A 14909-nucleotide genomic window follows, 5' to 3' on the forward strand; every position below is an offset into this window, starting at 1 on the left:
CTATTTTAATTTTAAAAATAATACTTTCCAATTATGTTCTTTTAAATATATTTCATATTACCATTCCTGGTATCTATTTTACCTCTTCATCATTATTGAAATAATATAAGTCAGAGATATTCAATGAGTTATTCTACTTGATTGTAATTCCATATATAGTAGCTAAAAGCAGTTTGTGTTTTCTAAGGAATTTTACCTTATGTCCATGATGGTCCAATACAAGGTATTACAAGCTTTTATAAGTTATGACTGACTTTGGGCACTTGGGACAAAGAGAACAGTAATAGTTGCTACAGAGAAAACTCCCCTGTCCAAAGATGGTGTCATTTTTGTTTCTCAGAACAAGGAAGGTCCTCACATGATAATCAGAAGAAGTATTACAAGGACATTCTCAAGATCTTTGAAGAACTTTAGAATTGATTATATGACATGGGAGACATCAGCAAAAGACCCAGCATGGTATGCCACATCAAAATAGTTTTATTAGTTCAAAAGAAGCATGAGATGCACAAAGTTAGAGAATTCACTCCAAATATTATATGAAGTAGTACCTGTGGAAGAGCATTCCAAGTTCTTAGTTTTCTGATAAGTCACAATCAGATATACTATAATTTGACTTTAATATAATGATGCCTTTTTGCTTGTCTTACAGAACAAGGAACTACAACAAAGCATTTTGTATTTATATGTATATATGCTTTCCCTGTTAAAACATTATTTGAAGAAAGAAATGGTTTCATTTTTGTCCTTATAGCACCGCCCCCTTACCCTACATGCACAATATGGTACTTGGTACCATAGCAGATAATAAATACTTGTTGGTTGATTGACATAAGTGACAAGTTCATATTTTATTGATCATATCTATAAGCATATACATTTGAAAAAATAATGGTGCATATAAATGCATGAAATATGATTTATTCAGCCCCCAGAAAATATATTGCTGATTTATTATATCCTATTATTTAGTGAGAATTTTTTTTCTACTGGAAAGGAGAATTGAATGGCCAGATAGCCTTAGATCCCATGTTTGTCATTGTTCCCTGTGCCAAAGAACTGTTATAATTGATTGCATACCCTTGTCTCTCTTCCCTGAGGCTACCAGAAGTATCTGGTGGCCCTTCAGGGGGCTTGGCCAGGTTACAATTGGTACATCTGTTAGATAGAATAGATCCTAGGAAAGATGTTTGCCCTTAACTGTAGGCCTGTTGGAGTAGCTAGATTTCAAATGTGCTTTCAAGATCACTGGGAGAGGTCTTGCTGAGCCACCTATTCTCTCCACCTAGCTCCCTTATCCCTGAATTATGCCAGAAAGTCAAGCTTTTGCTCTGCCCTGTCCTAAAACCCAGTACATGGAGGTCTGCAGAGAGAGCTCAAACCTTTGATTCTCTTGAAAGAAACACAAAGAATTTTTTGATGAGGTATGGGTAAGGCTAGACAGCCTCTAAGGAGCCTTTTGGTTATTTTGAGTGTGTGATTAGACTTTAGCACTTGATCCCTTGCCCATTTTAATAGTCAATTGTCTATAAACTTATGGACAAATTGCCATAAATATTGGTTTTATTGAATTTATTTTCTTTGCATGTCAGTCCCTAAGCTATGCTAATGGAAGCCTATCTTATCTTTTTCCCATTTCTCATTTCTACCTCCTGTATCTTCCCACCTCTCAATGGTCACTCTTTGAAGAACAGGCATTGGGGGACTTTTCTTTCATTCCCTGAAAGAAAGATGATCCCTCATTCAAAATAACATCAGCATTATACTTAGGATCATAGTCAGGATCAGCATCATAGTCATCATCATAGTCAACAGCATCATCAATGGCTGTCTGTATGCTCCGAGCTGCCCGGATCCCAGATTTGATTGCTGTGTCAATCCAGCCATGGGGCAGACAAGTGTGCTCACCAGCAAAGTGAATGTTTCCCTCAGGTTCAAAGAGTCTTTTTGAATAGTCAACAAACTGGTAAGGGGTGAACTCGGCAAATGCACCCAGGGTTAATGGGTCTAGGGACCAGCGTTTCACCACAGATGTCTCACACAAATCCTGAAGCTCTTTTTTAGGGATCCGATGAATAGTTGCCAAGTCATCCAGCACCAGGTCCACCAACTTATTATATTTCATGCCCAGGAAAAAGGTAGAGTCATCACCCACAGTATAGGAAGCCAAAAGGACACTTAAATTGCCAGAGAAATTATGGCTGGGGTAGTAGATAAATCTAGTGGGCAGGTCTGTGATGGTTGCCCCACCTTTGATGTTATCTCGTTCCCAAAAGCGTTCCTTGAAGGCCAGGGCCACCTTGGTGGCACTGGAGTAATGAATGGAGCGGAGGGCATCTTGCTTGGACAGGGAGAGTGGTGGCTCAAACTGGATGAGGCGTGTGGCCTTGGCTGATGAAGAGATGATGGCAAAGTCACCTGTAATGATGGACTGGCCTGAATTGGGTCTTCGGTAGGTAATCTTGATCTTAGATCCAATCTTCTTTATCTTCTCCACTGTTGACTCCAGTAAGACAGTACCAGGCTTTAAGGTTTGGAAGAGGGCATTGGGGAGTTGGTCAAAACCACCAGTGATTTCGTCAAATCTGTTCCCAAAAAGAAAAAGAGAAGGGGTAAGTGAGATTCTCAGCTCTGTGGAAAGACAAAGGATGTGTCTACCTATGGAAGTTTTAGAGTCCCTTTAATGTTCCTATGATCACTCAGTTTACCTATGATAGAGCCTAAAATCCTATTATCATCAGTATGATTCTTGGTATCAAGCATTGCTTCAGGCAGGCTTGACTTTTAGAATGTAAATACACTCAGGGAGAAGAAAACCTGGTAAAATAATTAAAGTAGGTGTTCTTAACCTGGGGTTTAAAAAATATTTTGATAAACTATATTTCAATATAGTTGATTTTCTTTGTAATCCTATGTCATTTGTCCTTCTAAAGCTTTTATTCTGAGAAGGGGTCCATAGGCACTACTAGACTGCCACATAGAATACGTTAAAGACCTTTGGATCAGAGGCCTTCCTGTGACAAGAGAGGAAGAATTCAGCTTACAGCACTGGTGAAAGGAATGGGGTAAGGAGAGCTAAAAGGAGAATCTTGCCAATTTCCCAGCCTTAATTCTGGGATATTGAAGCAATGAAAAGACTACTGATTCTGGAGCCAAAGACTTGTATTCAAATCCCATCTCTTCTGACTGCTATTAATGAGACTTTGAGAAGGCTACTTAACCCCTGGGCCCTAATTTCTTCATCTATAAAATTAGGAAGTTTGACTTTTGACCTCTGAGATCTCCTCCAGTTCTAGGTCTTATGAACCTATTATCTCTGATCTCAGAAGTCCCAAGAGGAAGTCAGCTTGGCAAAGTTCTGTAACAATTCTCTCTCTCTCTCTCTCTCTCTCTCTCTCTCTCTCTCTCTCTCTCTCTCTCACACACACACACACACACACACACACACACACACACATCCTTTCTCTTCTCTATTCCCATACTTAAAATGGGCCCACATCACCATCTGCCTAAACTATTTCAACAGCTTTTTAAATTTGCCATTTTCTAATCTGTCCAACTAAGTGGCACAGTGGAGAGAGTGCTGAGCCTGGAGTAGGGCAGATTCTTCTTCATGAGTTCAAATCTGGCCACAGATACTTGTGTGGTCCCAGGCTCCTGGTACTTTCAAGACTTATCTCAGTGCTTGACAGTTAATTTTTTCCCACTCCTCTTTTGTACATATATTTCATGCTCTAGACAGAACAATTCTCTGCTTCCAAATAGACCCTCAGTATTTCTACTGCTATATCCATGCTATCCCCATGCCTGGAATATTCTCCTTCCCTTCCTTTCTCCTACTTATCCATTGAATTAAAATGCTAACTCCTCCACAATTTCTCCATTCTATAATGATCTTTTCTTTTGGGACCAATTATTATTCTTTGTTTACATTTCTCTAATGCCCTTATGCATAATTTTATATTATTACTATTGTTTCTCTCGAGGTTCCTTGGCTGCTGTGAAGAAATTATGCTAGATTTGGAGAGAGAGAGAGACAGACAGAAAAAAAAGAGAGAGACAGAGACAGAGAGAGAGAGGGACAGAGAGAGAGAGAGAGAGAGAGACAGAGAGAGACAAGAGAGAGAGGAAGAAGAGAGGAAGACAGGGAGAGAAGATGGGAGGAAGGGAGGGAAGGAGAAAATAAGAGAGGAAGGAAAGGAGGGAGGGAGAAGAGAGAGAGAGAGAGAGAGAGAGAGAGAGAGAGAGAGAGAGAGAGAGAGAAACTTCTTGTTGTCTAAATCCCAGGGCTGTTGTGAGAACTAAACCAGATAATGTTTGTAAAACATTTAGCACAGTGCCTAATACATAATAGGCATTTCCAGGCTGGGGAGCTTCTGCTATTGTAGTAATGGTACCTGACCCCTCACCAATCTACTTGGGTTTCATGTTCATGTTCTACTGACCCATCTGGCTGAGAAAAGATATCATCACTCCTCAGGGACTCCAAGAAAGATTTGTAGTAGCCTGCATCTTCATTCATGATATCTCCAATCATCTGGACAGCTCCACTACTCAGCTTTCCCTCCTTTATCAGGTAGGCCTGGGTGAGGAGCACAGTGGACAGAGGGGATGCAGGAGGTGAGAGAAAGGAGACACAACAAGGGAAGGCATATAGATATGGGGTTGAACCAGGTGGAGAATTCCCCATGCCCTCTCCCATTTCCCACAACTCGTACCTTGGTGGAGAAGGAGTCATATTTGTTCAACAGGTGCTTACAGCCGTTATGCTTTAGTTCTTCTACAACCTACAGAGAAGGATTGCCATGGGTTAGTGAAGAAATAGCTAAGGCATCTGGGGTTTATTGCTGCCATTGGTTTGAACACTTTCTCTCTGCACTCTTCTTCCCAAAGTGAAAAGGACATAGCAGAACTAGATGGGAAGAAAGCGAGAGCAGGTGGAGGAAACCGTCTGAGGGCCTGGATTAGGGGTAAAGGAGAGTAGAAGGATTAAAACAGGATCACACCAGTTCTAGTCTACATGACCAGAGAGTTCAGGGCATCACAATTCCAGGGCATGTCTATTTGTCATATGACCTGAAATTTTAGCAAAGGTCTGTTTCCTTGAGGGTCTTCTGGAATCACATGCTCTTTGGCCTGAGTCTCTTGTTCTCTGAAAGGGAACTATCACAGGTAAAGGCCAGGAGATCTGGAGTGCTAATACTGATAAGACATAGGACACAAATGCCATCAAGTGCAGGTGACCCTCCTCCCTATCTAGATATTAAGCCTAATGGAAAAACAGAAATGATTAGAGGCTCCAGAAACCCAAGTTGGGTGTGTTTGGTTCGACTGAATAGCTTCCCCAGAGAACTAGCATCTGAATGACAAGATGTAGGGGTTAGGAGGTAGTTGAATAAATGGTCTGTTGATCACCTTAGCTATTGCTTCTTTGAAGAGTTTATTGGGCATCTTGCCTAACTCGTCAGATTCCACAGGATAGCCCAGGAGATTGGGGTTGGCATGTACATCTGAAGTTCTATGCCGACGGCCATTGAGATAATACCAGGTGTTGTTACTGGACTGGATAAAAGTATTCAGTTTCAGACCAAGCTTCTTCACATAGTATCGGACCAACCTGGGACACAGAAAAAAGAGATCACCAGCAGGAACACCAATCATGTGGTACTTTAAGGTTTGCTAAGTACTTTGGAAATATTATCTCTTTGGATCATAGATTTAGAACCGGAAGGGATGGACATTATAAGTCATTCAATGCAAACCGTTCCTGTTAAAGATTAAAAAAAAATTAAGAAGAGCCAGATTTCTAACTCATGTAAATATAAACAGAACATCCCCTCTCCATTACATTCTGCAGGTAATAACTCTCCTTGGTCCTGAAAAACTGTAGATTGAATTTGTGTTAAGTGGTTTCCACAACAAATTCTATTGGTAAACTTTAGGAAGTTATTTCCCTTCTGGGAATTTCAGCATCTCCACCCATTTAAAAAAAAAAAAAAAAAAAAAAAAAAGGAGAAAGAGAGTTGTGCTGAATTAGTTCTGGACAGTGTCCTTCTTTCCAGCTCTGATGTTTGAGGATTCCAAACATAATTCACATTAGTGTATCATTTGACAATTTACCAAGAATTTTTCTCACAACACTCCTGTGAGACAGGTAGGATATTTTAATGATGGAAGGAAAAAAAGACTCAAGCATTTACTAATTATTTACTATATGCCACACACACTGAACTAAATGTTTTACAAATACTCTTCTTGCTAGGTAGTGACTGCAATTATTCCCATTTAATAGAAACAGACAGGGTGACTTGCCAAGGATGACATAGATAGTAAGTATCTGAGGCCAAAGTTGAATGAACTGTCTCTAGGTTCAAGATTGTGCTATGACTATGCCACCTAGTTGCCTAATCATCAGAATAATAAAGCTCAGAGAGGTCAAGTACCTAGCTCAAAGTCACACAGCTAGAAAAGTGGCAAAATTGGGACTAGAACCCAGACCTGATTCTTTTCCCAACTACACAAATCTACTGGGGAGAATAAGTTTTCCCTTCCTGTTGTGGGATTACAATCTCAAATCTCCCTCTGCTGGTTTCTTCTCCAGCTTTCTATATCACCACCAGTCCTGTGACTGCTTTCCCTTACTCCCTCTGACCCTTCTCTTTCTCATCCCTTCTTCTTGTCTTTTATTCCTTCTTTTCCTACAGATATCTTTCTCTGCTCAACTCACAACCAAAATTTGAACTATCTGTTATAACTTATTTTCTGGCCAGACCCTGCTGACAATTCTGTGCAAGCAGGAACAGCCTTGTTCTGGGTAAAAAAAACACCCTGGAATTTTGCAATGTGTCTGTCATTACAGTGATTGTGGAACCTTGAGTAGGTTATCATATCTAAAGCTGCTCCTCTTTCATCAAATACGGATCAAATCTCTGTTTCATCTTCTCTTAAGAGTTGACAGAACGCTGGAAAGTTCATTACCGGGGACAAATTTCCAAGTTGGACCCTGTCATCTCTATTTGATTCAGTACTTCCCTATTTCCTTATCCCAGATCTTACCTGTGTTTGGCTGGCAACCTCATGGCACCAAGTTCAATGTACCATTTATTGTCTGGGCTCCGGAATGTTGATACTCTTCCCCCAATTTTCTTCCCAGCTTCTAAGACTGTCACCTAGTTTTAGGAAGAGCACCTCATTAAGACAAGATTTTACCCACAACATACTCTCTCATCCTTCCATTCTCCTTAGCTTGAGATAAAGAAAGATAAGTCATTCATGACTGAACAACAATGGTATAGAAAGGAAGGAACTCTTCTGGGTCCTGTAGTTCCCTTTTAAACACATAAGAGTGAAGAGAGAAAGTCTAGAGTGAGAGACTATTTCTTTTGACCCCCATTCTCTTAAAATCAACATGAATTAATCTAATCAATTGTCCAGCAAGTATTTATTAAATACGTACTATATGTTTCTGGGAAGACAAATTCAAAACAATAAGATATTTTCTGCCCTTAAAGAGGGTTCCTTTTACTAGGAAGACAGACCATAGAGAGGTGCGGTGCAGGGGAAAACATTGTTTGGGAAATCAAGTGCCTTGGGATCAAGTGCTGATTCTCCATGATTTTAGGCAAATTATTTTCCCTTTGGGAACCTCAGTTTGCTCATTTTGAAAGACAGGAAGATCCTGACCTTGAAATATGGGATTGAAGATGAGAAACTTGACTAAGGAAAAATCTGAGCAAATTTTTTTTTGGCTAACAGCAGTGTAGAGACTTCAAGGTACTGGTGGGGTTTGTTAGGGGAAAGCACTGGGGGAGGTCTTAGAGAATGGCAGTGATAATCTGTGCTGGGAATTTGGGGAGCAACTATTCTTCAAAACTTTTCCTTGTAAGGAGCAGTTCCAGTATTCATGTCTCTCTATTTGCATCTTGCTCCCTCTGAGTGTAGAGCACCTACAGAAATGTCATCTTCTCTAGGAAGTCTAGCCAATGCTCCTCTGAACAGAAGCTGAGTTGGAAGGAACCTCCTCACCTTGTGTCCAGCATCCTGAAGGGTCTTGGCTGCTATCAATCCAGACATTCCAGCACCCACCACCAGGACATGCTTCTTAGAGGCAGAGGTTCCAAGCCCCTCATAGGCAGTTTTCAGAATATCTTCATACTCAGGATCCTGGAAGCACTTGGCAAGAAGGTCAGAGGAGCCATGGCAACTGGAGATGGCCAGGAGGAAGGCCAAGGTTAGGACACCTGTGGACATAAGGTTCATATTCTGAAGATAGGAAAATGTTCTCAAGAAAGAGACCAGGGACAGGGCATAGTCCTTCTCCAGATTAATTTGCCCTGGGCTAGGCATCTCATTGTTTTTATTGAGGTCAAACTGAACTGGAAATATTTCTTGACTTTGAACCAAGATTGTATTTGAATACAGTCTCTAAACCTCAATTTCCTCGTCTATAGAATGAAGATATAACTCTAAATAAAGAGTTTTAAGGTTTGCATGCCCTTTATATATGCGATTGAATTTGATCCTCCCAACAATCCTGGGACATATGAGCTATTATTATTCTCATTCTATAGATGAGCAAGTACTTGGTCCAGAGTCACATAACTAATAAGTGCCTGAGGGAGGCTTTGAACTTGATTGAACATGACTGAATCTTCCCTTCAGTGCTATGCTACCCAGCTTTCTTAGAGTACTAACACTTTGAGGACTCCCTGTATAGTGTGTTCAAGTTTATAAAAGGCTTCCTTATTTCAGTCTCAGATTACCCTGTGAAAGAGAGCTATTATTATCCCATTTTAGAAATGGGAAAACCAAGGCTTACAATAGTTAAATGTCTTGCCTTGCCAGCTACACTGCTGCTGAATCCCAAAGATTTTAGGGCTTTTCTTTGAACACTGTAGCTGAACTTATGTCTTTTCTATCCCAAAGAGAGGATAACTTCCATGAGAGCAAGTATTGTCTTGTTTTTTTAAATTTTTTTCCTATTCCTATCTAACAGTTTTTGTCACATAATCAATGCTTCCTAAATGTATATGAATGAATGAACATAATCATTTATGTATTCATATGAATATACATGTAAAATGAATATATATGTATGTATATATATTCATTCATTCACTAAGACACACTCAACACAAATACCTAGATAGTACCAAGAGACCCATATAGACAAATAGACATAGGTACAAATACCCTCACGAGACACTTACAAAGCAGATCCCAAGAAAATCTGGTTCTCAACATCTCCTACAAAGCTTAGGTCAGAGACCCTGGGTTTATGGAAAGGGTATCTCTTGGTCCTAACAAATCTCTGATGAAATCAAGAAACCTTTTTTGGTCAGGCTGTTGGATTGCAATGGGTAATATTGTTTTTTCTACTCTCCAGACAAGGTTGAGTTCCAGTCTTACTCTATGCCTCAGTTTCCCCAATTTGAAATAGATGAAGAAATGCAGGTCTCTATGTTCCCTTTTCTCTGATCAGTTAATAAGTAACATCTAATAAGTCATGTATAACTCTCACAAAGTGATAATTAATTAATATAATTATCTTAAATCTGATGCTCAGGGATACAGGATTATAAAGATTATATAATTTCTGCAGGGCCATGTAATTTTCTAGGGAAGGAATAAGAAAAGATAGCTAGTTTCTGGCCCTGAATATTGTTAGAAATAATATACATTGCCAATGTTCCACCGGTGTTTCACGTTTCACAACAGGTGAAACTGAGGCCTGTAGCATTAAAGGGAATAAATTATTATGCATTACACATTGAGGTAGGGGGATGGAACTAAAGTGTCAGAATTTCTATCCAGATAGAGATACTCTGAAGCTAGAAACTAAAAAAAAGTGGATTTACATTTTTGGAGATATCCAACCCCAAATTCTCATTAAGCAATCTTCAGACTGCTGAATATCAGAGTTACAAGAGACCTTACAGCTTAGAAAGTCTGACTCCTCTCCTTTCATAGATAGGGAAACTGAGGCCCAGAGAGTAGAAGAATCCTGTCAGAATAGGTCAGTAGCAGAATGGGATCCCAGGATTTAGTCCAGGAGTCATTCCACTGTACCACACTACCTTCACTATCCTCCATAGTGCTTTCCTCATCATTCTGACTTTAGCATTAGATTCTATCCCCATGACTTCCATGTCCCATCCAGAACTACTCCATCCCATCATTTCCTATGCTTGGGACCCTAAATTTCTTTCTCATTCCCTATACCCCCACTTTCCTTGACTCCATTTCCTCTAGCTTCATTGTCATCTCCTATGATCCTCAATCCAAATCCATTCCCTACCCCAAACTTCTTGTCCTCTTGATCCATTGATTCCTTGTTCTGCAATGTCCTGATCCACCCTACCCCAACCCCAATCATCTCAGCTCTGTCCTCTTCAGTCTCTGGTAGTCCCATTCTTGGCCAACATCCCCTCCCCAAGAACCCATTCTCTTCCATGCCATCTGAACCATCACTCACCCCACATCTCCATGACACCAGAGGTATGCCAGGTTATGAGCTTTGCTGTTCTTATAGGGATTCAGTGCCACCTCCGCCCCAAACCTGCCCACCCACCAGTGTCTCAGCCAACCGCCCTTCAGGTCTTGCTTATCAAGGAACTTCAGAACAACACTGGTCCCAGTCAAGCAGCTCCACCCCATCTCCAACCCCCAAGGCTCTATTGATGGGTGTGTTTGCTCTGATTAATTTCCACCTCAAACTTCCTCTTCCTGGAAGCAGCTAGGAAAGTGCTTAACTCTTGAGTGGAAAGTGTCTCACTGTCCACTTCTTTTTATCCCTTGAATTGACTGTTCAGGAAAGGACTCCAAGAGTCTCTGGAGCATGAAGTAGGGCACCCCAGAACCAATTCCCAGAAGAGGCTGAAGTACATAAGAACCATAGATCCAATGCTTTTGAACAAAGTCAGGAAAAACACCTCATCCAAGGATTTTCTTTCTCCTTAATAGTGTCATTTTCCTCTCCTGCCTATCATAGTTTTGTCCAGAATGGTTGTTGATTTTTGCTTGGGATCTTCCAGAGGAGGAAAGTATCTCTCCCTTTTCCTCTCAACTGATTTTGAGACATAGCCATATGCTCTTTATTTTGGGCCAGCCAAGACTGGGCAGGCAGGATTTTTTCTCCTTCCTCCTGAATCCTAAGGGTTCTCCTAGCACTACTACTAATATTAGTAAGTTACCTGGTATAGGGCCAGCACATTTGTGAGCCAAAGACCAACCCTTCTTTATCTGGGACTCAATTAAAACTTAAGGACAGAGAACCAGTGGAGTTTGGAAAAAAGGGATGTGAGCACAAAAGTGGTCAGGGAGGAGAAGGGGATCAAGCACAAAAATGTACAGCAGAAAGTGGAGAATGGTCACAGAGATGGCACAGGGTATACAGTATAAACAGGAGGGCCAGGAGAATGCAGATGTCAGGGGGGACCAGGAAGAAGACAGGTAGTGAGAAGAATAATTGGAAAGCACCTGTTAGGAATCAGTCAAAGAACTTACACATCGTTCTCTATAGCTAGCACGTATTCAGTACATATTTGTGGAATGAGTTATTATGTAAATGACATCTTTCTTGTTACCTCATCCACACCCCAAAAGATGCATTTGCCTCCCTAATTAGCTTCCTGTCAGTCACCAGAAGGGACTTCCTGGAAAGAGTCAGTAATAGTTGTTCTCATATTTCCCTGAGAGTTTCTTCCACTTTGGAGCAGGTCTAATTGTTAGGAAATCATTCATTAGAATCTGCCAACCATGAGTTCAAATTGAGCTTTCCAGGGCCAAGTAAAACAAACCAATATCACAGACTTCTTTCATTTGAAAATTTTTAGCACAGGTAAAACTGAAAGTACTACTCTCTTCAAGAGCAGGATGGAGAGGCCAGGATTGTAATTTGAAATGCATGGGTTCTGGTTATGACTCTAGAATTTTGAAATCCTATGAGTTTTGAAAAAAAAAAAAAACACTTCCCTTTTTTTGTAAACTCTTTTTTTTACTTCAATCCTTTTTTGTTCATATTCACAGCACTTAGCACAGCGCCTGGCACACTGTGTTAAATAAAAGATTGGTTGGACCAGAGACCAATTAGTTTAACCTATAGCCAAATAAAAGTTTCCTCTACAACATAGCTAAACGAATGGTTGTCCAGACGTTGGACCAGCATCTGCTTGCAGAGCTTCAGTGATAGGAAACACTATTTCTTCAAGCAAACCACTGGGATATTTTGGGATATCTCTAATTGTGAAAGAAGTACATGGTATAGTGGATAGAATGTGGGACTTGGAATCAGTGGAACCTGGATTCAAATTATGCCTTTGACACTTATTAGTTCTGTGACTTTGGGCTTGTTCTCCCTTGTGCTTCACTTTTCTCATATGTAACATGAAGACAGACTAAATGACCTCTTCCTATTATCAAATTTAAAATATGCTTCTTTGCCACTTGTACTCATGCCTCATAGTTTTTATCTTCTGGAGCCAAGCACAACAAATTCAAACACTCTTTTACAAAACTTAAATATTTCAACAAAGCTATGATTGTCTCCTCTCTTCCCCAAAATCTTTGCTTCTTCAGGCTAAATATTACCAGCACCTTCAGTTTTTCTTCATATAAAATGATAGTAATTTAAGGTTACCAAAGCACTTTATAAAGATAATGTCACTTTATTCTCTGAAAAGCTACCAATATCCCCATTTCATAATTGAGGAAACTGAGGCTGAGAAAGATTAAATAATTTGCCCATGGTCATATGACTGGTTAGTGCTTGAGGGTGGATTTGAACCAAGGGCTTTCTGTCTCCAGATCCAGTGCACTATAGAGTGTATCACTTAACTACCTTCACTAAGCTCATTGGACAATCTCCAGTTTATCAAAGTCCTTACCTTAAAAAACAGCCAAGGTCTCCCATTTTATCCAGGGTCATATCTAGTCATCTTGATCTATATTTTGCCACTGGCTCCTTCCAAAAATGTAGTGTCAAGGACAAAACACACTATTCTAGATGTAGTGTAACCACTAATCAGTCTTTCAAGTATCACTTCTCTTGGTGCTTAGCCTCTCCTAATGTAGTTCAGAACCATGTTACCCCCTGTTGTTATAGCATATTGTTTTTTTGGCTGTTATAGAATATTGTTGATTCATACTGAGATTATAGTCTACTAAACTTCCAGATCTTTTTTGTCATCATCAAAACACATCTCCCCATCTTATACTTGGAAAGTTAATTGTTTCAAGCAAGATAATAGATTTACATCAATAAAATTTTATCTTATTAGCTCAAGATTTTTTGCATCCTGATTCTGTCTTCCAATGAGTTAACTTTCCCCCCACAATTTCCTAATTTAGATCATTTGTGAATTTCATGTAGATGTTATCTGTATCTAAATCACTAACAGAAATATTAAAAACTGAGGCACTTTTCTTCAAAGATCACATTGAACCATTAATGATTACTAGTCTTTAGAACTGTCCATTCAACACATTTCAAAACCATCTTACCTGTTCTACTGCTCAGACCACATCTCTTCCTTTACCCCCACAAGAATAGCCTGAGGGATTTTGTCAAATATTCGGTTAAAATTTAAATGATCTATATCTAAATCTAAAAATCCAAGTAATTTATGTCAATTCTCTGATTTATAGGCTTGGTAACTATTTCCTGTTTTAGATGTCCTTGGTAACTATTTCCTGTTTTAGATGTCCACTAATCATCCCTTTAATAATCTAGAATTTTGCCAGACATCTAAGTCATGCTTACTTCCTTCATTGTTAAAATAGGATTGGGGAAGAGAGGTTGGGCTAGATGATATCTAGGGATTTTCATCAGTTCTAACATTGCATAATCCTTTTCTTTTAATTCTCTTATTTATTTATTTTTTGATTTTAATAGCTTTTTATTTACAAGTTATATGCATGGGTAATTTTACAGCAATGACAATTGCCAAACCTTTTGTTCCAATTTTTCCCCTCCTTCCCCCCACCCCCTCCTCTAGATGGCAGGATGACCAGTACATATTAAGTATATTAGGGTATAAATTAAATACAAAATAAGAATACATGTCCAAACCATTATTTTTCTGTACAAAAAGAATCGGACTCTGAAATATTGTACAGTTAGCCTGTGAAGGAAATCAAAAACATTGCATAATCTTTGAAGGACCACAGTTAATTCCATTAGCCCTTGTTTCTGTTTTGTTTTCATACAGGGAAGGAAGGGAGGAAACTATATTAAATGCCTCTTATGTGCCAGACATTATGTACCACTTAATGTGCTAGGCACATTATCCTGGGGAGATGAGTGCTATTATTATCATTACCATTTTACAGTTTAAAAAACTGAGGCAGAGAGAGATTGTGATTTGCTCAGTGTCACATAGCTGGGACATGTCTGATGCCTGATTTATATTTAGGTCTTCCTGACTCTAAGTCTAACATTTTATCTGCTGTGCCACCAACTTGCAAAGGATCATATATATACTATATAGTCAATTAATATTTGATGAGTTCTAGTTCTATTTCCATCGTGGTCCCCTTCCTTTTTGTACTCTTGTTTTTGTTGATGCCTTGACTAATAGAAGATGACCAGACCTGATCTTTTATTCTAGACATCAAGTTATTTGAGATTATTTTTCTCACAAGGAAGGCAAGCACTGAATTAAGTTTCTGACAACTATATAACACTAAAGTCTCACAGTGAGCTTACAATCCACCAGAACATTATTTTTTATTCACATGAACGATTTTCTAGCCACAGCTCTTTCATTTTCTACTCTACAATTATGGCTTTGAATTCACTTTCTTTAGCTTTTTCTATTTTCCTTTTAAATTCTATTGTGTTAGTTTGGACTAGATATTCCAAGTGATTATCCCAGATATATTTGTTATCTGTTATTTAAATTGGTTATTAA

General features: G+C 39.3%; 1 protein-coding gene across 1 annotated transcript; it reads right to left on the reverse strand.

Moving 5' to 3' along the window:
• Positions 1-457: 457 nt before the first annotated feature.
• On the reverse strand, positions 458-10635 carry LOC100932442 (L-amino-acid oxidase). The gene is made up of 7 exons (XM_012546955.3): positions 10475-10635; positions 8026-8240; positions 7057-7169; positions 5416-5617; positions 4719-4787; positions 4446-4582; positions 458-2585 (listed from the first exon to the last, which is right to left on the reverse strand). The coding sequence occupies exons 1-7, from the start codon at positions 10485-10487 to the stop codon at positions 1670-1672; spliced, it is 1665 nt and encodes a 554-aa protein (XP_012402409.1). The 5' UTR covers positions 10488-10635; the 3' UTR covers positions 458-1669.
• Between the last annotated feature and the right edge of the window lie 4274 nt (positions 10636-14909).

This window comes from Sarcophilus harrisii, chromosome 3 (assembly GCF_902635505.1).
Source record: "Sarcophilus harrisii chromosome 3, mSarHar1.11, whole genome shotgun sequence".
Classification (NCBI taxonomy): Eukaryota; Metazoa; Chordata; class Mammalia; order Dasyuromorphia; family Dasyuridae; genus Sarcophilus; species Sarcophilus harrisii.

What these genes read in the sequence shown, in the direction of transcription:
- LOC100932442 (XM_012546955.3), bottom strand. An exon ending in AGGTTGCCAGCCAAACACAG is followed by an intron (nt 5,618 to 7,056) that starts GTAAGATCTGGG and finishes TCTGTGTCCCAG; the next exon opens with GTTGGTCCGATACTATGTGA. An exon ending in TCAAAGAAGCAATAGCTAAG is followed by an intron (nt 4,788 to 5,415) that starts GTGATCAACAGA and finishes CCTTCTCTGTAG; the next exon opens with GTTGTAGAAGAACTAAAGCA.